We start from the raw sequence: 27,303 nt of genomic DNA, 5'->3' as shown, positions 1-27,303 counted from the left end.
CGCACAGTGCCTTCTCAGTGGAGAAGCTCTAATGAAACCCAAGTCTTCACTGTCTCAGGTCTTGCCCAGTGAATATGGAGACATTCTAAACTATGTCAAAGACGTGGACTTTGTAGACTAATGACGTACACTTGATTCCTGATTCCACTACTAACTAGCTATGTAAACTGAAACTAGTTATTCTGATCCTTCATTTCCTCATCCACAAAAAAAAGATACTACTACTCACCTTACAAATACGTTGTGAAAGTTAAATTCTGGAGAACTTAGCACTAAGTACCTAGTAAATGCTCAAATGTCACCACAAATGGTTACATAGGTCTCTTCTTCTAATGAAATAGCAACATGCACCATAAAATATAAGGAGATATCATCTGTCTTGAAGTATCAGATTATTACCTAGAAATAGCTGTGTAATATATGCCCATTCAGATATTCTCTAGAATTCTCTACAGTGAATAAGATCATTCTCTCAGCTTAGCTCCCATCATGTGGAAAAGTAGAAAACTATCAAACCTGGTAGGGAACATATACTTTTTGTCAGTGATGCTGAGAGAGATGCTTCGAGAACCCTTTTAAGATGCCATATTTTTAAAGCTCATTGAACACTATTCTCTCCCACTGAGTTTATGTGACACCAAAGCTTCTTCCCACACAGTTTCTACTTCTCGAGGCAGAGTAGGGAGACCAGCTTTAACTACCACTGAACCAACCCTTAATGCCTTTCTCCTGGGATGTCCATACAGCAAAACAGTTTCAGTCCGATAACTGGAACAAGAAACCAATAGTCAGAGTTATTGTCAACTATTCTCATTTTTAAACACCTGAAATAGAAGCAGAGGTGCCATTTATTTTCACCCACAACTACAAAAATATCGCCTATTTTTTACTTAGGATTTTTGTGGGTACAGTATGTCTACAAAGACTCTTTTAAAGTATAACTTAGATCTTTAAAGCATCTCGAAATTTCACTGGTTCTTGAAGTAAAATATTTTAATCCAAAAAAGTTAGTTGAAAAAATAGTTTTGAAACTACTTTCTTTCAGTCCGACCCCTCTTACCCAACCCAAATATCCTTTTTGATTAACACTCCAACTCCCAAATTCCCTTTCTGGAATGTGGTTACATGTAAACATCTTGCACTTTGATGGAGGTTGACAATTGGGCCTGAGATATCTACCTTGAAAATGCCAACTGGGGACAACAAAGGTTGCCAAGAGCCAGCTTTGGCATCATGGGAACAGCTGCTCCTATGAGAATCCCACTGACCCCACTGGTAGCACATGGCTCTGTTTGAGATATTTGGATTGCAACAGCTTTGGTGTGGCTTGTACAACTCAGAGCTCATCCCCATCTTCCATAAATCATGCAACTTACTTTTATCAAAGGTAAAGAACCAAGATTGCTGCTTGGGTGGTTCTTTAAGTTTTCCTTCTTGGACCTGGGCAACTGTCTCATTTCTTGAAAGATGAATTTCACAAATTATAGAGAAAGAAAACTCCATCCTTCCACCATCCTACAATGGAATAGATTCTTAAACACATTATTTAAGGACTCTTAGTAACAAAAATGATAGAACCCCTAGAGGTCAACACAGACTCTCTAAGAGTAGATCATAGTGAATTAACCTTGTTGCATTTTCGGTAATGATTGGTAGACTGTGCTTGGATCTAAATACTGGTGCACCTGAATTTCAACAAAACATTTAGCAATCAATTAAACTCCAATAATAATGAATTTGCCTGGACCCTGACAGGCACTAGAATTTGAAAGGAAATATCACAACCTTATAGTTCTGGGATCATTCCAAAGCCATCTTAGGAAAAAACTCTTAGTTTGGGCAATAAGAAAATGGATAACATTAGTGAAAACCGCCTCCTTTCTAATGATTTCAACATATTATAAGGAATAATGATGACTGTTGCTCATTGTAATTGGAAAAGTATCTAGTAAAACTAAAAGTAAAGTCTAAAAACTCCAGATTATTACATACAAGCATCTTGGAACTATTTTATGCTTTTGACTCAAATCTTGTACTTCTCAATCTTTTTAAATGCTTTGGAAAGTTTAAATCATCATTTTAAAAGAACAGAGCATGTGGTGAGCAGTGGGGTGCGTGAACACCTGGGTAGTACTTAATCCCATGTAAGTTTACTATGAAAAAAAATCTTGGGACTTCCCTGGTGGCACAGTGGTTAAGAATCCGCCTGCCAATGCAGGGAACACAGGTTCGATCCCTCGTCCGGGAAGATCCCACATGCCGCAGAGCAACTAAGCCAGTGTGCCACAACTACTGAGCCTGCACTCTGAAGCCTGCATGCCCTAGAACCCGTGCTCTGCAACAAGAGAAGCCACCGCAATGAGAAGCCCGCGCACCACAACAAAGAGTAGTTCCCGCTCACCGCAACTAGAGAAAGCCCGCGCGCAGGAACGAAGACCCAATACAGCCAAAAATAAATAAATTAATTAATTAATTAATTTAAAAAAAAGAAAAATCTTGAGATTATAGTATAAAGGAGTTTGTAACTGCTTTGCCAAGTAAATGCAGCTTTGGATTGTAGAACTGTATATACAGCAGCAGTAAGGAGAGAGGTCAACATCGTGGGCTACAGAGTCAGAGTGTAACTTCCTACCTAAGTGGTTTGGGGACAAATTGATTAACCTCTGTGCCTCAGTTTTCTCCTTCATAGAATGAAGATGATGATAGAACTTAGGTCTTAAAGATATAAGAGCTTAATGAATCAATGGACCAATAGTGTCCTGCTAAGCCCTGTGCTAAGCACTAGACATCCATTAGCTCAGTAACCCTCACAATAATCAATGAAGTATTTAATATGATCATTTTCCCCATTTTATATGTGAGGAAACTGAGGCTCAGAGAGGTCAAATACCTTGCCAAAGGTTGCTCAGATAGTAGTGGCAAAGCCAGTATTTGAACTGAGATCTCTCCAACCACAAAGCTGGACTCTCAACCAGCATAACCATTAACCTTAAGATAAGCACTGGATTCCAGGGACAAGGCTGAAACCCATCCTGAGAACCGGATACACTGGAGCAGCACCGGAAGCAAGAGTTCCCTCTTGTTGATTCCCCAAGCATTAAACAGAACTCCCTGAATTCCTCCAAAGAAGATCATTGGTCCCGGGGACCCTGACGTTGTTCTAGAAGTCATGAGAAAAGAGATACAGAGGCTCAGAACCAAGGAGGGTGTAGGAACAGCACACAGGCAAAGTGGCAGTACTCATCACAGAGACCATCGGGAGAGGTCAGGTGGTCCATGACATGGGATCCTCCCCCACCTTGGCCCTGAGTGGAGGATGGGTGATCTGCTGCACAACAGTGAAGTCCGGGCAGATCCTAGGCTGCGCCTCTGCTTCCCTCAAAGGTTCATTAGTTACAAAGGCTGGTGCACTGGTACTGCAGCCAGTTGATCACAAAGAACACCCTGGGGCCTTCTCAGAACTAGACCACAGTCTCATTCGGTCTCCTGTCCAAGAAGGGACTTAGGTGGAATTGACTCCACGTACTAATTCAGCCAAGCGGATCACAGCTCCTGCCACATTGTCACTAGGTGGGACTTTCAAATACATCCCTCAAACAAATTAAGAAGCCTGTGAAAACCCCACTTGATTACGGACAAGGAGACTTCCATTTTGCAAAATGTCTCCCCTTAAATTCCACAGATCGTCCAAGCAGAGGAATGCCTGTTTTTCTCTTGGGTTCTCCTAAGATCTGTAAAGTCTATATATCCACATAGAACTCCATCTGCAACAAGGGGCTGAGAAGTCTACGGAGGTTGCATGACTGTCCCTGGATGGCGGGAGCAGTGTCCACAATCGATAGGGCTCCAGACATTGCCGTTTGTTAATATCCTCTCAACGACTCCCTTACTGACTGAGCCAGCTCCTCAGTGGGAAGCGGGTGGCAGTGGACAGACACGCAGATCTGTATGCCCTGGGGCAGTGCCTGGCTACCTAAGAGGGGGCTCAGAGCACGGCCACTCTGCCATCCACTGCCTTTCAGTGAGTGCTCTGGGGATCTCCGTTCTCAATACGTAAGATTTGGAGATGCACGTCCCACTGTCGGGTTGTGTGGTCCAGTGGCAAGCTGGATTTGAGGGTGTATTGGCAGGAATGTCTCTCCTGAGACACTGAGGGTGCCCACCCTTGACCCTGAGAGGCACAAGAAGAGTCAACATGCTCCAGTAAGCCAAAGAACAGATTCAAAATGAGTCATCAGAACTAGAGGTCTGAGTTGCTAGAGAGTGAAGTCAACAGCTCAAGATGGAAACAGGGACAGAAGATGGAACAGACAAGTTGAGGTGGGTCTGAGTGGGCTTCTGCCCAAGCCCAGCTTTTACTCCAGTTCCCTGGACCTGACTCCATGTAGAGGGCCAGGTATGGAGGGGGCAGATCTCGATGTGACCTGGAATCAGTCCCCATATATGCTCACCCAAGACCCTACCCACCACATTCCAACACCATCACAAAAACAACTCTTTAGCTCCAAGCTACATTTACGTGCATCTCACACATTTACAAATTGACTTTTAGCTTTATGTTTAAGATTGTAAAATGGGTAAAAACTAGAAGACATTTTCCTTAATAGAAACATTTTTCTTCAAATTACCTCGTAACACTCAGGTACTATGACCCTACCAAACTATTTACATGATGCCATTGAAGAATCATCAAGCTTGGCAGTGGACACTTAGAAAGGTCCCAGATATGAGTTACCTAAATAGGCTTATTTGTTTGTTTGTCCTGTTTGAACAATGCGCTTATTCCTCAATGACTTGACACCAGAAATGCACTGAGAACAAGGCTTTCTGCAAGTCAGAGTAACTTGTGTGTCCTCTGTAGATTGCTGAGCTGGCTTGTGCAGAGTGTCTGCATCATAAAAGCATGTCATTAAAAAGCTTATCTTCCTTGGTTGAAGCCAGCAAACCATTTGTTTTCCATTTTGACTGTCTACACAAGTGCTTCTCATACACGTAAGGGCAATAAATCCCCAAAGCCCAAAGTAATGTGGTGCTGTTGCCAGTGTATATTTTTATGGTCATCGTAGAGAAAACAACTTATTTCCATATTCATCGATTCATTTGGAGCCCAGGGTGCCAGTGGGACTCTTAGCAGAGTGAACCAAATGTCTTCAAATAATTTCAGGCTTCACTTGGCATAGGACACTCCCATAAACAGACATAACAAATTCTGGATTCCTGAAGGGTAAGCATGAGCAGCTTGATTAAAAAACAAATAGGTTCAGAATTGCTAGGATTCCAAGGATACTCTCCCTAGAGTCATGCGAATAAATAAGAAGCCAGTCCCTCAGGGGACCTCCTCCCCTGAGGATCCTAAGTTCCCAGACTTTTGTTCTGCTGGGCACACAGGAGAAAACAGACGGACATGGGTGACAGTTGCACGAAGAAGCCCTCCTGGAAGCCATAGAGAAAGAGATGTGTCCACACAGCTCTGTGTGACGAGACTGCCCATCTGCAGCCTGTTCTTCAGTCTCAGAGTTTTTTGTTTTGTTTTGTTTTGTTTTTTTAAGGATTTTTAAATTTTTAATTTATTTATTTATTTATTTATTGGCTGAGTTGGGTCTTTGTTGCTGCACGTGGGCTTTCTCTAGTTGCAGCGGGGGCTACTCTTCATTGTGGCGCACGGGCTTCTCATTGCAGTGGCTTCTCTTGTTGCGGAGCACGGGCTCTAGGTGCGCGGGCTTCAGTAGTTGTGGCACATGGGCTCAGTAGTTGTGGCTCGCGGGCTCTAGAGCGCAGGCTCAGTAGTTGTGGCGCGCGGGCTTAATTGCTCCACGGCATGTGGGATCTTCCCGGACCAGGGGTCGAACCCATGTCCCCTGCATTGGCAGGCGGATTCTTAACCACTGTGCCACCAGGGAAGCCCAGTCTCAGAGATTTTAAATATCTCCCTAGGAAGGAAGGATATGCCTGCTGTCCCATCCAGTACAGAGGGTGAGCCATTGCACAAAGCTGAGCCCACACCCCTTCTAGAAGAGGGAGTCAGAAGGTTCCCAAATTAGTAACCATGTGTCATGTGCCTGGACATTCTGTCATCTGTCATCCTGACATGACAAGAGGGCAGGCTGCATTCAGACTTGCAGTGAGGGTTGGAGCACCAGCATTCCTTATGAAAACCACTGATCACTTCAGTAAAGTGGCTGGAAAATTCTTATTGCATCATATTATTTCTCCTGTCCCCAGTGAAGGAAGCAGCATGTATTCAGGGATACCTGTAGCTACTTTTAATGTACTTCAAATGTTTGGTTTCATGTAAAATCAACCAATAGTTAATTCATAAGTGGAAATAGACTAATATCCCTAAAATCCCTTTTCTTTCTACATGTTTGTGATACATCCATCTGTCTAACATGGTACAATCATTGGCTTGTTCTCGTGTTTATTGCATGACCCAGATGGTATCAAAGTAAAGCAGCAAAAATCTATGGAACTTATCAAGTCAAGACGAAAGCTACTGCTGTGGTGAGCAGAGCTGGCTTTTACGTTGGCTGAGTGACCCGGGAACCCTGTGGGAATTTCAGCGCTGCTAACACGCTGGAATTGTGATATTCATCCACCTTATTTCAGCCATACTGGTTTCCCTGCCCCCACTTTGCTTTGCAATACAGCGCTTCTCATCATTTATTCATTCATAAACATTTAATGAGTACCTTCTTTGTACCAGGCAATGTGTCCGAAATGCAAAGTTGAGTTGACAGAAAGTTCTCTCCAGAGCCTGGTGGTGGAGACAGACATGCAAACAGATTGTATAATCATGTGAAATGTGCCTTCATCGTGGTACATGGGGCCATGCCAAAGTAAGGGAAGGAGCAGACCCTCTTCCTGAAGGAACCAGGTCAGGACTCTCAGAGGATGTGGCCATTCTATCAGCTCTCTCCGAGGGTTCCTGCCTTCAAGGGTCTACTGGGAAGTGCACACATAGCTATGATACAAAACAATGCTGGGAACCGCCATTGGAGATATAAGAACAAAGTGCTGAGACAGTTCAGACTAGAGGCGTATCCACTGGAGAGATCAAAGAAAGTGACATAAACATCAGGACTTAAAGGAAGAGCGGGTTTGGGCAAGCAGAGATATGAGAACAGTTTAGGGGTTGGTGGGCAAGCAAAGAATGAGGAATGCCTGAGGAGTTGGAGCACAGGCTTATGGCAGAGAAGAGTGGAGGATAAGCTTTGAAAGCCAGGTTGAAGCAGGATTATAGAGGGCTTGGAGACAGATAAAAAGTGCATGTGTGCTTGGACAGGCAAGAGATTCTTTGTTCTCCATGACCCCAAATTGTGAATTATGATTAAAAAAAGAGTTTATCCCCATCAGAAAACAAACATGTTATAGTAATGCCCACTTTTAAAAACAAAAACAAAAATCCCCATCGACCTCACATCTTTCTCCAGCTGCTATCCCTTTCTCTACTCTCCTTTTAGGCAAAACTCCTTGAAACAATCGTTGACATCCTATTTCCTCCTGAACCCACTCTGATGAGATTTTTGCCCCACGCTCCATCAAAACCACTTCCATCAGGGTCTCCCACTTCCTCCAGTTACCCAACCCGTTGCTCAGTAACACGGTGCTCGTTGACCTTGACCTATCGGAGGCCTTGGATGCGGCCAGCTGCCCTGGCTTTCTTGTATCTCTGTATCCCTTGGGTCAGTCCCTTTCAGTCTCTTGCTGGTGAGTTAACTTCTCTCCAACCCCTAAATGTAATATGTTCCAGGATTTCATCCCTGGACCCCTTCTCTCCCTTCACTCACTTCCTTAGTGATCTAATCCAGTCACATGGCTTTAAATACTATCTATAGATACACTGATGACCTCCAAAATTATCATCACTCTTTGCCTGGACCATTTCTCAGGGTTGTGTTTTCAGCTAGCAACCCTTAGGGATGAGGTAACTTCTCCCCCATCCCATCCCTGACAAAGAGTAGGCTTGCTTCCTCTTGCTAGAAAAGTAACTCAAAAAAAAAAAAAAAAATAACAATCACTATAGAGATTTTTAAAATACTTCCGTGTGATGGGTTTTTAGAGGTAAGATTACTGGGTGAAAGAGTGTAATGTTTTTTGCCAACTTTTTCTTCCAAACGTAGTATATGAGAATATCTATCTGACCATCTTTGCTAACACACACTCACAAAAAAAAAAAAAAGAATGTTGCAAATTTGGTGATAACATAGTTTTCTTGTACTCTTAATGTGCATTTAATTTATGACTGATGCATGACATCATTCCACAGTTTATTAGTTTTCTTTCTTTCTGTATAGCTTAGATATTTATGTTCTTTGCTCATTTTTCTATTGTTTGTCTTTTTTTTTTTTTACTTAGACGAATGCTTTAAGATGGGTGGGATTGGGGGAGGGGGAGGCCTAAGAGGGAGGGGCTATATGTATACATATAGCTAATTCACTTCATTGTACAGCAGAAACTAACACAACATTGTAAAGCAATTATACTCCAATTTTAAAAAAGTAACTCAATATTCCTCTCCTGCAACACAACCCACTATATGTGCAGGGGTCCATCATGGCCCAAGGGGCGTGGGGAATACAGCCAAGAGGTGTGAAGCTTGTGCTGGCTTCTGTGCCATGAGCAGTAAAGTCCTTGGTCTCTTGTCCAGCATCCATGAAAGGGTAACAGGCTAACTTGCTAGCTTATGAAGTAGAGTAAAATCCCAAACCCTGCACATTCTTGACATTAGGTAGCTATGCTTCCTTTTATAAGTAACTTAACACCTTAACCCAAATAAATTACATGCAGAAGCTTTCTGCTCACAAGTGTCCAACTTAATGACTTCCATAGGGACAAAGTTCTACACAGAGCAAAGAGGGTCAGTCTCTGCCTGCCTGCCTCCAATAGGGCCGGCTTTGGCCAAGACTTTTTTTTTTCCTCATCTTTCTCTTTTTTTTTTTTTAACATCTTTATTGGAGTATAATTGCTTTACATTGTTGTGTTAGTTGCTGCTGTATGACAAAGTGAATCAGCTATATGTATACATATATCCCCATATCCCCTCCCTCTTTCATCTCCCTCCCACCCTCCCTATCCCACCCCTCTAGGTGGTCACAAAGCACCAAGCTGATCTCCCTGTGCTATGCAGCTGCATCCCACTAGCTATCTATTTTACATTTGATAGTGTACATATGTCAGTGCTACTCTCTCACTTCGTCCCAGCTTACCCTTCCCACTCCCCATGTCCTCAAGTCCATTCTCTACATCTGCATCTTTATTCCTCTCCTGCCCTTAGGTTCGTCAGAAACAAATATGCTAGCCCATATATATGGCCAAGATTTTTATAAAGTCATTTTGGACTTGAGGAAGAATTGACTAACAAAGAGTTGTTTAGAACCTGTGTTAAATAGAAAAACTTCTGTCATTCCTTATGGATTCTCTTAAGCTTTAGGGCTTAAATGTTGGTGTGAATGCTGGGAAATTTGGGAAAGTATTGGGGAGTTATTATTGTTCAAGAATCCTTTTGGCTTCCCTCAGACCCCTCAGTTCTCTCACCCTAAGGCTAGGTCTGAAAAAGCTCTTCTCTCTGAGTTCCCTAAATGAGCTTTTCTCACCCATCCACTTCACCTAAAACTGATCCCTTAAGACACTCAGGCTTGTAGAGATGACTCATTTCTTTGACTCGTTTTTACCAAGACCCACAATTAGCAGGACACACAGACAATGGGTTGTTGTCATGCTAGTATCTGCGTGTGTGAAACCTAATCCTGTCAATCCTTGTACAAGGCCTGCAGGCCAAAACAAACCAATCTCATATACAAATCTTACTTGCAAAAACGAATCAATCCCTTCATCAAAAAAAAAAAAAAAATGGTGTTGGAATCTAGTCTTATGCCATTTACATCCATTTAATATATTGAAAAAGGTGGAATTTATGCAGTCAGAATTTACAATATGGAGGAGAAAATCATTTAAATGTTACAACTATAGAGATGGATGTTTTTAATGGAAGAGAAAAGAGGTGTCTTTAAAACGAATGACTCAAAACTTTATTTAAAGCAGAAATAATCAGGATTATTATCCTGATATTATTTATTTTATGTGTCTTCACTGTTGGCAAGAATGCATTTTACTCCATTTCTTGGAGATAAGCAGAAAGCCACAGGGACTATTTCAACTCATGTTCTGGGAAACCAAGAACTATACAACAGTCAGCTTCTACAAATAAGTGATTAACGTGATGTCTAGACATGTTCTCATGAGAATAACATTATTAGTTAAACAGTCATTTGGTTAATCATGATAGCAAAAGTAATTTTGGGAATAAATATTTTATTAGTATGCCAATCAATAAAGCAAAAGTAAAAGGATATACTTTAATTAATTCATTTGTTATAATATTGAGATTATGCCTGACAAATTCTGTTTGAAGGCCTGGACAATGACCTAATGTTTCTAATATGGCATGTCTTTATCTTACTGTTTCCGGTTAATGGTATTGCATATTTCAATTACTTAGCCAAAATTCCTTTCTTTACATCTCTCAAGATATTATTAAGATCCATTAGTAAACAATTGGAGATGACAAATTTTCTGTTGCTATGCATTCCTCTGTTCTTTAAAAACTGGGTGTTCTCACGTTTCATTAATAAAAAATAATTCACTGAATAGGGAAGGATAGTGTGGCATCACTATAACTAAGAGCCTGATCTTACTTTCTATTTGTCAGAAGACTCATTTGGGGGCTTCCCTGTGGAGGCAGTGGCTGAGAATCCGCCTGCCAATGCAGGGGACACGGGTTCGAGCCCTGGTCCGGGAGGATCCCACATGCCGCAGAGCAACTAGGCCCATGAGCCACAACTACTGAGCCTGAACTCTGTAGCCCACGAGCCACAGCTACTGAGGCCCGTGTGCCTAGAGCCCGTGCTCTGCAACAAGAGAAGCCACCGCAATGAGAAGCCCACGCACCGCAACGAAGGGTGACCCCGGCTCACCACAACTAGAGAAAAGCCCACGCGCAGCAACGAAGACCCGATGCAGCCATAAATAAATAAATAAACAAATTTATTTAAAAAAAAAAAAAGACTCATTTGGAAAAAGAGAAATAAATCTATCGATGAATTATCTTCAGTACAATCTTTTCAGAAGCACAGTTAACCCAATAATTTTAAAATAATCCATGGTCCTGAAACACAGGGAAGAAATACAAAATAAATAAAACTTAAGTAAAAACATTTTTTTGAAAAATTTATTTGAAAAATTATTCAGTTGAGTTTGCTCCTTTTGTCTTTATAAAAGTACATATATAATCATCTTCTTATGCAGTCTTTCTAACTTGCTCAGTGTCTCATCCTAACCCCAAACCTCTCCCTAAATTTCAACTGCACTTACTCAAATGATGGAATCAGGACTAAATAACTTGCATTTGTTCTTCAGTGTTAGCCATCTGGTCAACCCCTTTTTTGTTTAGCCTGGAAGGAAACTTGTATTAGAATCATTAAAAAGTTTCTTGCAAAAAAATAAGTTTTTATTTTGTATTAAAAAGAGTCCCTAGAGGTTGCTTAGATTTGTTCCTTTAAATGTATAAATATGTAACAAAGCAATTTATGGAACAGTCATTAGCAGTTACTATTTTCCAGGTGTCTTGTAACAGCTGGAAGGCAAACCAGAGAAGGATGGGGTAGACTTCATTTTCAAGTTAAAATCTCTCTATCAGGATGGGATTTTTTTCAACCCCATCAAATTAACTCTACATATTGATGTATGAAAACAGTGTTTTAGCATTGAGTTCACTGAGTTTGCTCTCAAGGACCCTTCTCATCAATCCTCTGGCCTTTCTTCCAGTAAATGCCAATGAACCAACCAGTAAATGCCGATGGACCCAGCATACCAAATGGAATGAGCTAATGTTAGAAGACACCAAAATATGTTCCCTGCCAAAGAGGCTAATAATGTGCTAATATACAGTTTAGACACCATTATCATCTCAAAAGTTATCAAAGAAGACAAAATAATAATTTATTCTACTTCAAATCAGCATAAAGGTGTAAATAGATTTTTTTGTGGAGATGTATAGTCTATTAGGAAAGTAGAAAAATAATATTCATTGTAGTATTGAGCTATCGTGCAGGCCTTAGCTTTATACTAGAAAAGTCCTACAGCACTCAATCAAAACAGTTTGCTTATCTTTCACCTACTTAGATGGAAGAATAATGATTTGTGAGATTTAACTTACCTGAGTTTGCTGTAGGGGAAAAATTATTGGACTACGTAAGCTATCAAGCATCTGTGGCCTAATTATTCAATAAGCAAGGTCCAAGGTAAACAATGCAGCATCTAAATGTTGGTCTGTAACAAAAGTAACAAAACTAGTTCAGAAATTTTTCTACTGTAACATGATTCATCCATTCTTCTACTACCCTTCTCCTTGCAAAGTGAGTAGAAGAGACCCAAAGTATCCGCCATCCTACTCACACTGCATACAAAGAAACTCTTGATTTGTTTGGCTGTCACTTGGTCTAGCTCTTTAGGGTTCAAAAGATATCTGATCTGCCTGTTTCTATCACTAGGACTCATGTCAGCTGAACTGATTGCACTGCTCTTCAAGCAAAAGGGTCATCTTCAAAGTCAATTCTCCACAGTAGGTCATATTCATCTAATGAGGCACATAAAGGAATCCAAAGTAGAACACATGTATTAAAAGGAATGAACAAGATAATCCATGGGAGCATAAGGAGAAAATATTACTCCTATTTCTTTCTTTCTATCTATCTATCTGTCTATCTATCTATTTTCTAAGAACCTAAGAAAAACCAGCCTTTAACAATATCTAACGTGTGGCTTGACTCTGGTAGCCTCACCATGACTACACGTTAGGACTTCATGTGTTACTAAAGTACTAGCAATATCCCATGAGGGAACAGGAGTCCCCCTGTATGATGTGGCTGCAGCAGAACTCAAAGTAATATTGTTCTCTTGGGTAGGTCCTGCTCCAGAAGAGCACAGCCAGCTCTCTTCAGAAGGCTTTACCCCTGGACTATGGGCGCACATACACATCCCTGCCCTTGAAACCAAGCAGGACCCTGTGAGGCCCCCTTGGGTACAAAAGCCTTTTCGTGTCCCTGTTTCTTAGTAGGAAAAAGGTTTCAGTCTCTTAAACATTCCCTGAGTTCCAAAGGAGAGATTCAAATAGTTACTAATTAGGGAAGGGAGGGGATGCAGAAACAAAGGAGGCGCAGTCAAGAAAGAAGAACAATATATCTGGTGTTTGTGGCTGGCAGTGTATAATTAACAAAACAATTTAGTATTCAAATAGAATCTACATTCTCAGAGCATTTCCCACAATTAAGTAAACGATTGGTATTTAATTTACAATGAACATATTTTGATTCCCTTTGTGGTAATTAAACATTAAAATAGTTGTAGTAATATTGAGTAATAATAATGCTACAAATTGCTCTACAAATAGTCAAAACTTAAAAATAGATGTTCTGAATAATCTGTGGTGATTTTACAATATAAGAACTGTAAATCCCAAATCAAACTCTAAGTGAAATATCTGCAATTTTTTCCCCATTTCTGTGTACTACTTTAGAAAGCTATTAAACCTAAGTAGAAATGAAAAGGTTCTTTAAAATCACGGCTATTATTTTAAAACATTTAAATAGCATTTAAGATTTTTTGCTATTATGAATTCATAGATGATAATACTGTGTATTCTTTATCTATTGGTTACCTAGGCTTTTTAATTATGGACATCTGTCCTAGATTTTTAAGATTTTTTTTTCTCCTTTGCAGTTGGTTGGTTTTGTGTATGCCTGTTATGTGATCAGTATTTTCATGGAAGAAGAGGACACCTGTAAGTATCATTCTACCTACCTGTGGGTTTATTTTATCTGAGATATAGCTTCCAAAACTTATCATTACAGGACCATGAAATCTTTTATATTTGGAATTTTAAATGATTAAAATCAGCATAGTAAAGTTACACTCAAACATTTACAAACTATACTGCACACAAACAAGATGGCACTAAGTATTGAAACTCTCAAACCAAGTCGTGTGGGAGCATGCTCAGAGACAGGGACACCTACCGATGGCTGTCGTATCATTTTAGTAACTTTTCATCAGGGACCTAAACGTTTCTCTGAGTAGAAAATTGGGGTTGTTTTATCCATCACCAATTGTAAGTATGCTGGCTGCAGAATTTTGAAATCTGACTGATAGCAATAACATCAATACAATAACACAGTCTACCAAGATCTACACATACATAAACTACTCTGAGAAAACTAAACATGACAACCTTCAATGCAAGATGTAAAAAAAAAGAGAGAGAGATGCTGAAAAAGAATTAATGGAATGATAAAAAGCTAAGTGGTCACATTTTAGCAGAACACTAAAAACAAAAAAGACATATTACCCAAAGTTATGTGGGTAGAGATTTAGCAACATAGGTTAACGAGTGGCATTTATGGAGCGCCTGCTAATGTCTAAGGCACTTCTTGGCACCACTCCATTATGGGCTCATGTAATACCAAAGAAAATTTTAATTTAAAAAAAAAATAAATTATTAGATAAACAAATCATACCCAACCATCCCAGGGATTTGGTTATACCGCTGCAGATACTCTCTGGGTTACAAAGTTGACTCTTTAAAAAAATGAGGATAAGTGTCTAGCTAGCCATTACAACTTCTTTCTAGAACACAACTCCAAAAGGGTCTGATGAGTGCTTGCTACCAAACAGGTACAGTGCATGGTGTATGAACTGGAATTCAGTTAACAATGACGATTTATTTAACCAACTGGAAGAAATATTAGACTTTGAGATTAAACTCATCAGGCAGTGAAAACACGCAGACGTACCACATCATCTCTTTTCTGCTTGCTTGGGGCTTTGTTTTGTTTTGTTTTGTTGTTTAATGCTAGATGAGCTGGAGAGTCTCTGACATTTCAAAATTGCTGTTGTAATGACAATACTTTTGACTATGAGGTTAACTTCAAAAAGTACATTTTCAGGTGTTCCATTAGTAGTTCCACAATTTGACAAAGTTCATGTACAGAAAATCAGCAGCATGCTTCCAACTCACAGCTAAGAGAGCGGGACAGCCAAAGAACAACCGGTTGAGCAAGAACAATTTTAACTGGAATTGAAAACTAAAAAAAATTATTAGAATTGGTGCTGAATAAATACTTCCCCAAAAATGATACACTGATTGCTAAATCCCAGCTGAATACCTTATAAAGTACTTTTGAGTAGGTACCAAAATGGTCCTCTTTCTTCTCCTCACTGAACTGATTAGAGGTTCTCAAATGATGCTAATGCTTCATCCCCGCCTTATTGTGTGAGGACTGGTAGATTAATCAATAATCTTCTTTTATCTAGTAGAATAAATATATAAAGGACTTTTCCCTGAAGCTTGTGATTTTAAGCAAAACTTGGAAATGCAAAATGTCATGCAAAATAAAAGGCTCATCTAAATTGGGTAAAAGATTTTTGACCTTCTATCAGCCTTTTTTAGAGAAATAATGTCAGTGTATATGGATCAGATTGCTACTGGCAGATATCGTAGTTTTATTGATTTTAGAGTCTTTAGCTTAAGTTTCTCTATAGAAACCTCTGAATCAGCTATTCTAATGCCCATCAAACCAACATTGAAGCACCTGCTAGCAGCCTATTCTATTAATGGTTTAATTGTACTGTTTGTTATTAGGGCCCTACATTAAGTTACCAAGAGACCTCTGTATAAAGTAGTTATATTACCATCAATTCAAATAATACTTAGAGCCAAAAGGGTCTTGGGTGCTCAAAACAAAGGAAACATGCCCTAGACCAAACTGACATGATAATCGGCAGGGAGCAAGGTGACAGTAGAAAGCAATCACAAACCTTTTAGTCTGATAGTTCTCAAGTGAGGGTAATTTTATATTTTTTATTGAAGGAAGTAGGAATCAAAGTGCAATTTTAATTAAATTGTCCTAGAGTCTTCAGAAGGCAGATGTGAGCAAAAGAAATGTCTGAAACCAATTGCAATGATCTCATAGACTAGTACAATTTGTGCCAACACTTAGGTTTCGGGTGCAACAATGAACTGCCCTTACCAACCCACAGTCGAGAAGACGTGTCCTTTGAATTGTGTTTCCAAAATTTAAACATAAAATAAGAAAACAATACCGGTAGCCTTCCAATTTATCTAAGTATGCTTCTGGAAAGCTTCTTCTGAAAGGTAACTGCAAGTAGATAACGTAATGTCACAGTATTTTGGCAGACAATATATCATTTATCATTTTGATTTCTATTCTAACTAATGAAAATCTCTGCCTTATTCAAAATGCAAAGTTAAGCCTTTCTTGGACTGAAAGCTGTCAGCCAGCCTTAAAAATTAATAACTGCCCGCTTCTCTCCTCTGCACTGCTTAAGTGGTTCTATGGGCGTAACATTTCAGCTGATGGACATTTCTGAAGGGTAATAAATGCTTGAGGAAACATTTATTTCCAGCCACCCATCTTCTTAGTTACCTTTCAGCCTCTTTAGCCATTTCCTATAAAGACTATGATTGCAGGTCAAAGACAATGAAATAAAAAGCTCACAAAAGCAAGAGTACTGCTAGGTAGGGTCAATACTTTTCATCATTCATTCTAATGAAAAAGCCTATTTATATCTGTTTCATTTTTTATTTCTTTTTTTAAAATCTATCAATCTCTGTGAACACTTTTGTGAGACCAGGATATTTGGAACCTGTAGTCGTAAAAACATATCAACATAGAGAATGGACTTGAGGACACGGGGAGGGGGAAGGGTAAGCTGGGACGAAGTGAGAGAGTGGCATGGACATATATACACTACCAAATGTAAAATAGATAGCTAGCGGGAAGCAGCCGCATAGCACAGGGAGATCATCTCAGTGCTTTGTGACCACCTAGAGGGGTGGGATAGGGAGGGTGGGAGGGAGGGAGACGCAAGAGGGAGGAGATATGGGGATATATGTTTAGCTGATTCACTTTGTTATACAGCAGAAACTAACACATCACTGTAAAGCAATTATACTCCAATAAAGATGTTAAAAAAAAAATTAAAAATAACCATAAAAAAAAAGTCAACATCTTGTGTGTGAACCATCTACTGCTGAAATGAACTTGTGGGCTTGTTAGTGCCTTGTCAGATTTACTAAAAAGAACGTTTTTAATTCAAGGAAGTGTGGAGGGGAGGCAAAAAATGCTGAAAAATGTATTAATTTGTATAAATATTGCCAGGCTTTTTCAGAGGAGCTCTTGCTAGCACTACCTCTTCTGCTATGAGGTTGCACGCTGCGAATGGGACGTCTGTCGGGCTCACAAGGCCAGCCTGGGCTGTCTATGTTGATTGGCAGGAGAAATGTACATCGAAAATCCTAAGCATTAGTTTTTGAAAAGAAAATGAACTCCCCAGATGTGGGTTCACCATTTTACAGGGAAAATCTCAAAATAGCTCTTTATACAACCATCTGACCCCTGGAGGCCCAGCCTCAAGACGGAAGAAAGAGCCCAGAGTCAGCAACAGAGACATCAGTGGTTTCATGAATGGGGGATCTTACACATCTGAAGCAGAAAGGGACCTGGAGCGACACCCCACTGTCAGGTTGGCTCATTGGTTACCAGGGAAAACAGCAGAAAAGCACACCCCTCACTGCCCCTTTGATAAACTAACATAGTGGAGACATTTTGATATAAAGATTAGAACAATTACTAACAGGGGTCCGGGGCAAGTACATAGGCATTTACTGATTAGGCTGTATGATTAAGAGGGAAGGTCAGTCGTGTGGGTAGGGTGTAGGTGAAGCAGGGACTGGTCCAGCAGGGGATGTACAGAGAGCCAGAGAACAGCCATCTTGGGTGGCCTGACCATACAAGGGTAGAGGGACAGGAGAAATTTGTGAGAGTCAAGGATGGAGAAATACATGAGACCCAGTTAAGGATGATCCCGTGGTCACAGTCAATATTTCAAAGGAGTCATAGTACTGGTCCAATAAGCCATGAAGAATCTACTGGTTCTCAGAGAGTATAAATTTCTTTTGGTAACAATCTGGTGAGTTGCAGCTATCCTCACCACAGCTTAGATTTAGAGCCTGAAGCATGTCCCCATAACTCTGCCAAATAGCTACAAAATTACTGCCTAACCTTTCTACTAGAATACAAAATCTCTGCGGTCAGAATCTTTATGTTCCCAGATATAACTCTAGAGCCTAGAAAATGCCTTGCACATAGCATCTAATAAAAAAAGTGATTGTTGAGGGAACTCCCTGGCGGTCCAGTGGTTAGGACTCAGTGCCCTCACTGCCAGGGGCCCAGATTCGATCCCCGGTTGGGGAACTAAGATCCTGCAATCCTGCAAGCCATGCCTCGTGGCCAAAAATAAAATAATAAAAATAGTTTTTAAATGATTGTTGAGTTTATTTTATTAAGTAAATTCTCTTGGCCCAGCAACTCATTTTTCAAAATGGATTTCAAAACTACAAGGTTCTCAAATTTAATGAAGTGTTAGGATTATGTTCAGAATTTAGTGAGATGCTCGGTACATTTACAATTTTTTTCTTCCAGTTTCATTGAGATATAATTGACATACAGTACTGTATAAGTTTAAGGTGTACAGCATAATGATTTGACTTAAATACATCATGAAATGATTACCACAAAAAGTTTAGTGACCATCCATCATCGCATGTAGAAACAAAATAAAAGAAAAAAATAGTTTTCCTTGTGATGAGAACTCTTAGAATTTATTCTCTTAACTTTTGTATAAAACATACAGCAGTGTTAATTATATTAATCATGTTGTTATTACACCCTTAGTATTTATTATATTTATCTTATAACTAGAAGTTTGTACCTTTTGACCACCTTCATCCAACTTACAAATATTTATGTTTAACAAATGGAGGTCCTGCATCTCTTTAGCATAATCAGATGGATTTTTAGTAATTTTGAAGGTCAAGATATAGGGAGATGGGGACTTCCCTGGCAGTCCAGTGGTTAGGACTTCGCCTTCCAATGCAGGGGGTGTGGGTTAGATCCCTGATCGGGGAGCTAGGATCCCACATGCCTCGGGGCCAAAAAGCCAAAATGTAAAACAGATGCAATATTGTAACAAATTCAATAAAGACTTTAAAAAATGGTCCACATCAAAAAATCTTTAAAAAGAAAAAAAGATATAAGGAGATGGAGTAAACCTCCACTATACCACATTAGAGCAAGAGCTTGAGTTTATGGACTCCTGGACAAGACATCAGGGAGGCAACAGAGACTTGGAAGATAGATGCACCATAGAGTGAACTCAAATGCAAACTATGGCCAAGGGGACAGACATACGGTCAAAAAGCTGGGACCAACAGGGTGGAGACCTAAGCCAGCCCCACACATGGGAAGGTCAGGCCGCACAGAATAGGGTTCTAACTACAGTGCTCTGGTTCAGAGAGGATTCCAGTCCTGGGCTGGTTAACAAGACAGTCTGTCTCCGTAATGGATGTGTTAATTAACTCCATGGTGGGCATCCTTTCTTTTTCCGGCACACAGCTGGGCTGCATCTCCCAGGCTCCTTGCAGTTAGGTGTCCCGTGACATTGAGTTCCAGATCATGGAATGTGAGCCGAAGGAACACGCCCACTTCCAGGCCCAACACCCACGTCACTTCCACATGTGGTTCTCCATGCTCTTCCCGTTTCTGCCTGTTGGATACAGACCAGCATAGAAGCTTTGGAAGCCACATGTTTAAAATGATGGAGCCACAGTATTGAATAAATGTTGAAATAAATATTGAAATTTATTTATCCAACAAATAAGCATCTCAAGCAATTTGAGTTTGCTGTATGTTAAGGGATTTTCAGCTGGGAAGCAGGACCTTAATTCCAAGGGGAGTCTCACTTTCCACTGATGGATTTTCAGAGCTTTTTGAAATAGTTGGTGGAATAAGAGGAGATCTCATTCCATACCCTTCAAATGTGATTAATTCAGCAGCCCACAGCATCAGGACCCAGATGACGTTAGATTTGAGTAGACACAAGACTTTACTCCGATTAAGAGTCTCTTTCTGCTTGGTTTTATACTCACTAACCCTTTAAAACATTTTAATGTCTTCCCACATGACTCAGATGCTTTGTTGACATTACACTGACTTCTTTCAACCATAGCTCCTGATGGAATTCTGTGTTCTTTCTATATTCCAGGTAGGTTGCCAATTCTTGTAGATATTTAAATGCTTGATTGGATTCAGCATTTCTCCCAAATCTCTTCTTGTCTGAGGTCATTGACCTGTCCGGATCCAAAAGTATAGTCCAGTTCCAGCATATTATTGATTAATTTTAGGGCTTTAAACAAGCTTAAATAGCTAAATAGCTAATCCTGTATTGATTTGATTCATTCATTCAAGAAAGTTATTGAAAGACTTCTGTGTATTAGACCCACAAGGATACAGAAATGAATAAGACTTGGTCCCTTTCCCAGGAGACCTTACATTCTAATAGGTGAGCAAGGCATGTAAATCATTATGGAAGAGTAAAGTGCAGATAATGGCCTGTATAAAGTGAATCAGAAGCACAAAAAAGATAAGCAGAGGTTAACTGTGTGTCAGGGCACCAGGCATAGCTGCTCAGAGCACGAGCACATGGTCTTATGTGAAGAATATTACATCATGAGGAAGGGAACAAAGGAAATGCATTTTAAATACTGGCAAAAGTGTGTCAAAAAAGCTTGGGAAAACCATGGGATACTCAGCAAGTGATGAGTAGTGGGGTATGTTCAGTTCACTAAGTGAACAGCGGGGTCAGTCTTTGAGGGACCTTGGATTCTGTCTTAACACCAGTGAGCCCCAACCTATTTTATATCTTGGCACTTATAGAGAAAGATAACATTTATAAGGCACTCTGTGATAAATAAATTACTTTTTCCGAGCAATAAATGACCACCCCAAAGGGCTAGCTCCCCCAAGTCTGGCTCAGCAAGTGTGTACATGCACACGCACGCCCTACTCAGGTCTCTCCAGCTGGGATACTCCGCTAGATGACGTGCAATCAATGAATGGATTTAATCTTGGGAAGAATATGATCAGATTCAATTTTCTTTGAACAGTAATTCATAGAAAGAGAAAAGAATTTATAAAACAATCTCAGAAGAAATGGCATTTTTGCGATGGAGTCTGTCCTAGAAATGGGAAAAACAAAAGTAATATTAGAGCCTATTTTAAAAAAAAGAAAAAAGAATATTCAAAGGGGAAATGTTCAAAATTGTAGGAGCAGACAGTAAAAGTGAATTATAGAGAGACTTCAAAGTCAACAAGTATTTGTCACTTGATTTATCGGGCAAAGTAGAACATTAGCCAGATTCAAATGAGAATGATAAAAATATATTGGGAAAAAATTGGATGACTGAGAAAAAATGTATTACATAAGGGAAAAATTATATCTGTTTGGACAGATTCTTAGAACAGTTTTTAGCCCTTACCTTTTTAAGCAATATTTTTCCTCTCAGCCATTCCATTCTGCTTTATTGACCCCAAAGAGATTTTAGAAATTCATTATGCCATTATTTAAATATTATCTACTCTTAGAAAATTTTAAAGTGGGAAGAAACTGTCAGCACTGATTATGGGAACATCTGCTTCCAGAGATCTGGACCCATGAGAGAAACAAAAGCTGGAAATGCAGCCAAATAAAAATGAAAAGGGAGCTCCAAAAATAGAAAAGGGAGGTGTTTTCAGAATTTTTTAAAATCTTGTTTTCTCTAGAATAAAATGTTCCTCTGAATGAGCCCAGCAGTAGTGACACAAAGCCACCAGTGATTCTGAGCAGACAGTAATTGAAAAATTACAAAAACTCTGAAAGAGACTTCAGGAAAGCCAAATTGTAGTTGATAAGCAGCCGTTCCACCCAATTACTGACGCAGATTAACCAAAGGGTTAAGAGTATGTCTACAACAGGAAAATAACACAATTTGTGTCGCTTTAAAAAAGCTGAGTAACTTTAAAGGGAATAGAAAATACACTGTTAAAGATGAAAATGCAAATAAGAAAGAAAGAAAAAAAAAGAGAACCTAGCTCCTTTCTTTCTGAATATGAGAAAATCAAAACTAAAAAGTGTATGTGTGTATTGAGGAAGTAGGATGGTGGGAGCTGGTATGTCACAGGCATCTTTATAAAGGTGATACAACTCTAGCAACTAAGAGTGAGGAAAGAAGCCACGGTGGCAGATGCTTTCTTATCAAAGGAACCTGTAGGGACACTATAACCAGGTTCCCCCTTGCAAGAGTCAAAGACAAAATACTAGAGATGGTCCATGGGATCCTTACAGAATAACTAGAATAAGTGCATCCCTGCATCTAAAGGAATAACACTGAAAGCATTAGGAAAAAGTCACTCTGTGCACTTTGCATAAAAGGGATATATTACCTACAAAGAATCCCACGGAGTGACTTGAAATGCCAAGAAAAAAAGAGAGAGATCTTCCCTCAGTATTTATGCTACTGTGGGGGGAAAGGACTAGAGAATAAAAACAATGCCAGTTAAAAGCTAAAAAAAATGGTGATCAAGAGTGTCACGTGTGCAGACTTCCCTGGTGGCACAGTCGTTGAGAATCTGCCTGCCAATGCAGGGGACACGGGTTCAAGCCCTGGTCCAGGAAGATCCCACATGCCGCGGAGCAACTAAGCCCATGTGCCCACAACTACTGAGCCCCCGAGCCACAACTACTGAAGCCCACGCGCCTAGAGCCCGTGCTCCACAAGAGAAGCCACTGCAGTGAGAAGCCCGCGAACCACAATGAAGAGTAGCCCCCACTCGCCGCAACTAGAGAAAGCCCGCGCAGCAACAAAGACCCAACGCAGCCAAAAAAAAAAAAAAAAAAGGTGTCCCGTGTGCACTCAGGCGGGTCACGGGTGCACTGGGCGGGTCACATGGGCTGGACACGTGCTCAGGGAGTGCCCAGCACCAGCCCTGGACAGAGGGAGCGCCACAATCCCACGTGACCCTGAACTCTGAAAATCCTGCCTCCCTTGAGCTTTACTTTCTTCCTTGCCATGTCCTTATACGTGGAAGCTTAATTTTCCAGAATAAAAAACACTCAGAGATGGTGAAACCTCAGCCTTCAAAACGTGATGGACTAATCAATCCTCCCTCCTCCAGACTAGCTACTCTTTCCAAATATGAGAAAATCAGACTAGACGCGAGCTCAATACAAGTTCCCCAAGGACAGATGCTCTTGTGGGGAAGGGGGGAATAGAATGCTGGAATTCTCACAAACCATTGTTATCCTAAGCTAAACAAAGGTTTTGAAATTTGGGGAATCAGTAGTTGATGGGAATGTGTCATCGGAATAAGATAAATGTGTGAATAAATCAATAGCAGCCTGCGGTCTGCTGCACGCGCTCCGCGGCTTTTATCTCACCTGGGGCGTCCGCACCCTGGCAGGCAGTCATTGTCTTCATTGTACAGACGAGTACACCGAGAGTTTTCCCAGCTCACGGCCTGCAAGAAGTGGAACTAATGTTTGATGCAGATATTTCAGGGACCAAAATCCGTATGCTTTCAAACCCCCAGCTGTGCCAACAAGGATAACAACGAAATTCTTCATAAATAGGTAAGGAAAGATACATTGGGCACTCACTAGATTAAAACTAAAGCATTCATATTTAAATATTGACTAAGAATATAAATTACTTGCACGATGTAAGAAAAATAACGGGCTAGCCCAGTAAAATTTAATTGGATGTGGAGAGGCGTATGTAACACACCCAGCGGTCTTGCTCCAAGTCAAGTGTCTTGTTAGCAGGTACTCAATATGTGAAGATTATCATTAGAATAACAAAATTTTAGGATGCGATTCAAATACTACACAACTGTGAAAACAATGCCCCCCCCCAAAAAAACTGTTGACCTTTAATAGCTGTTCTGTACGGCTATACGATGAAATTCTAATTAATAATCTGCCACGATTAAAGTCTGGTTCAATAAAATGTAACAGAATATGATTTGGCAAATGTTGTGGGTATGATCTTTAAGAAGCGACAATGCACCTTCCCTTATTTTCCCAAAACGAGATTTAGCATTTCTTGTCACGGTGGTCACTTCCAGGAAACCTCGGCCACTTCACTGATTGCTCAGCCGCGTCAGGTGTCGGTGCAGGGAAGGCTGTCCTCCTCCCAGGACCGATTCTGAGGTGCCGGCTGTCAGGGGCGGGGCTGAGCAGCCCTGTCTTTTCCCATCTTTCCTGCCGGCATCCACTGAGCTGTGCAAGGGTCCTATCGCGGTCTCAGTTGTCAAACATGTCTTGATCTTGGCTCTCCTCACTCCGTGGACAAGTCCAGAGGGGCCTGGGCCCTAGACCACCTTCCTGAGCATGATAACTGTTGCTTCACGTCGGTCTTCCACGTCTCACACTAATGTCTCGTGTAGCCAACCCTGACTCAGACCCATAGAGAGAGGGGAAGTCAGGAAACAACGCAATTCCAGCTTAGATACGTTGACCCGTTACAAAATCACTACAGTATTTAATAATAAAACTGAGGCATTACTCTTGAACGTATCCCACGTAATCTCGATGTCATAGCAATTTAATATCCTTAATTATCCATTTTAAAAGTACCTAAACAAGCATTAATTAATGGTTGAAATTTTAAATTGTTCCATTTTCTTTTGAGCTTGTACTTCTGTTCCTCTTCACCCATAAACTTCTGTCCTAATGTTATATCTTTGTTTCTAAAAGGTTTTTTTTAGTCTACCCTTACATTTCTGCAATGAAAAATTGTTTATAGATTGAAATTTCATTCTCAATGTTGCCTTTTAGTGTACAAAAATTCTTAGTTTGTGTAGTCCAGTTACCAATCTTAAATCTTAATTAGGAAATTTCACAGTTTGTTCTTCAAGATTATTAACTAATCTTCAGTCTTTGCCTTTTTACATACATTTTATTTTATTTTATTTTTAAATTTTATTTATTTATTTATTTATGGCTGTGTTGGGTCTTCGTTCCTGTGCGAGGGCTTTCTCTAGTTGCGGCAAGCGGGGGCCACTCTTCATCGCGGTGCGCAGGCCTCTCACTGTCGCGGCCTCTCCGGTTGCGGAGCACAGGTTCCAGACGCACAGGCTCAGTAGTTGTGGCTCACAGGCCTAGTTGCTCCGCGGCATGTGGGATCTTCCCAGCCCAGGGCTCGAACCCGTGTCCCCTGAATTGGCAGGCAGATTCTCAGCCACTGCGCCACCAGGGAAGCCCTACATACATTTTAGAATCAGCATTTTGATTAAACTGCTGAAATTTTTTTACTGAGATTGCTTTGAATCCATAGATTAACTGATCCACAAATTAACTGGTATCTTTACAATATTGAGTTTCACAATCCATGAATGTTTTATATTCTTCCATTTGTTTAAGACATCTTTAATTTCCGTCAAGATATTTGGTTGTATTCAGTGCAGAGAACTTGCAAATTTTTTAGATTTGTTCCTATGAATAAAAATTTAATATTTTCCTGTGACCAGATTTTAAGTGTTAAAGTTCTTCTTTAGATGCAATTGCAATAATTGCAATTATTGTCTACCAATGTGATTGAGCAAACATAAATGTATTACAGACATTGATGAACAAGTCTTAAACATAAAATGAAATATTTATTGGAAGGGTACCTCTTAATAAAATGGGCAGAGTGGTTTTGTTTCTATTAGTTTTGCTGGAATGCAATAGGCTACCACAGGTACTTTCACAGAAAAAAAAAATGAGAATGGGAGGAAATTGATTACAGCAATGTCACTCAATTGTTTTAATGCCTTCTTTCCCCAAATAGTTTTGAGGGCTTATCTTGTACCAGGCACTGTTCTAGGTGCTGGGGATAGAGAACTGAACAAAATCAGACAAAAATTCTTGTCTCATAAAACTTAAATTGTGGTGAAGGGGTCAGACATCAAATAAGATTTTTTTTTAAAGTAAAATGTATAATACAGCATGGTAAAGAGTGATAAATACAAAAGAGAAAAAATAAAGGAGGAAAAGAGATAGGACAAATGGGAAGGAATGAAATTATAGATAAAGTAGCTGAAATATATGTCAAAAAGTACAATACATACTGATCCATTATCAAAAATTATTTTTAAAGTACTACAACTGATATATAGGTTATGTTCTCCTTCAGTTATTTTGGAAGCAAAAATTGGAAACTACCTACCTTGTCATCAGTAGCCATTACTTTGTCAGCCATCACAAGAAATTAAAACTGTCATTTTGTTTAGTGCGCTAGGGGCTTTTACTTCTGAGTAGTGCACAAGGATAAGTGCCTATTCGGATGGCTGAGATGGCTGCCTTTTAGTGGAGTGGAAAGAAGACAACTGTGGAAGAGGATGAGGGAGCCCAGGACCAGAATAGCCACACGTACCTTCTCGGGACACATACAGTTTGGAATAAGGCTCTTGGAATTGGCCACCTTAAATTACACTTGCCCACACACCATTTGGGACGTCCTTACATCCGCCCAGGATGAGGAGGGGCTTGGACCCCCAGACAGACCGAGGGTTGCTTCCAGACCCTCCAGACTCTCCCAGTGACGGCTCTCAGTGTTTTCCAGGCCAAACTGCCATCAGGTCATTGAGCTATATCCGTTTTTATGAGCTACATCAGTACTTATGCCTGAGGGGGACTAGAGGAAGTGAGAAGAGTCCATTTGGCATGGCTGTTGCCAGGCAGGAAGAGGTAAACATGTTGGGAAACTCTGATCCCGACAAGGCAGCCTCTGGGACTGCGGACTCTGCTCTTCCGGCTGGGGCTGACATCTCCCTGAGCATCTCATTGGTCCCACGTACTTCCCTTCTTCCGTTTCCTGTGCTTTCTGCAAGGTGGAGGAGATTATAAACTTCCTGCATCATAAAGGGAACAGTAATGAGCACCCACGAACGTTGCCCTGGGGGGTCATCTGCCTCTTTAGCGGCTCTGACGGCTCCTGAAGTTATCTGGGGCAGGTGGCAGCACAGCCTCAACCAGCTCCTCTGGGCATCAGCAGCGTTTCAGGGCACTTTCAGGCTCCCCGGGCCCAGCAGACCCATCAGGGCACCCCTCGGTGTGATGTGAGCAGCCCGACCGTGGCCTGCAGTTTGGCACACGGGTCATGCCCTCTGAAAGCTCAGATTCTTCAGACAGGAGATAGCGGCAAGTCAGTGATTCTGTGAACTAGCTCATTCCCTAGTAACGCAGGCAGAGTTCAGTTGCCAGCTACCTCGGAAATAACGGGTCTCTCCTAAAAGCCCTCATTGTCTGTGGGGTGCTGCAAGATCCTCCCTGAGGTCCTTTAAGGGCCCCTCTTCGTGAACTCGATGTTGA

General features: G+C 40.6%; 1 protein-coding gene and 1 long non-coding RNA gene across 4 annotated transcripts in view; one reads left to right on the top strand and one right to left on the bottom strand.

Moving 5' to 3' along the window:
* NKAIN3 (sodium/potassium transporting ATPase interacting 3) overlaps positions 1–27,303 on the top strand; it is a 510,304-nt gene that overhangs the window by 467,476 nt on the left and 15,525 nt on the right. For all 3 annotated transcript variants that reach the window (XM_082364733.1, XM_082364731.1, XM_082364732.1), the window contains exon 5: positions 13,777–13,837. In XM_082364733.1, the coding sequence (XP_082220859.1) occupies positions 13,777–13,837 (61 nt within the window). The remainder of the gene's footprint in view (positions 1–13,776; positions 13,838–27,303) is intronic.
* LOC309615304 overlaps positions 8,320–27,303 on the bottom strand; it is a 167,997-nt gene continuing 149,013 nt past the window's right edge. The window contains exon 5 of the long non-coding RNA XR_014236711.1: positions 8,320–9,207. This is a non-coding gene — a long non-coding RNA (uncharacterized lncRNA). The remainder of the gene's footprint in view (positions 9,208–27,303) is intronic.

The sequence above is a fragment of the Balaenoptera borealis genome (assembly GCF_965194805.1).
Source record: "Balaenoptera borealis genome assembly, chromosome: 17".
NCBI classification, from domain to species: domain Eukaryota; kingdom Metazoa; phylum Chordata; class Mammalia; order Artiodactyla; family Balaenopteridae; genus Balaenoptera; species Balaenoptera borealis.
Note: the sequence above shows the minus strand (reverse complement) of the source record. Positions and strands in the feature narration are given on the sequence as shown.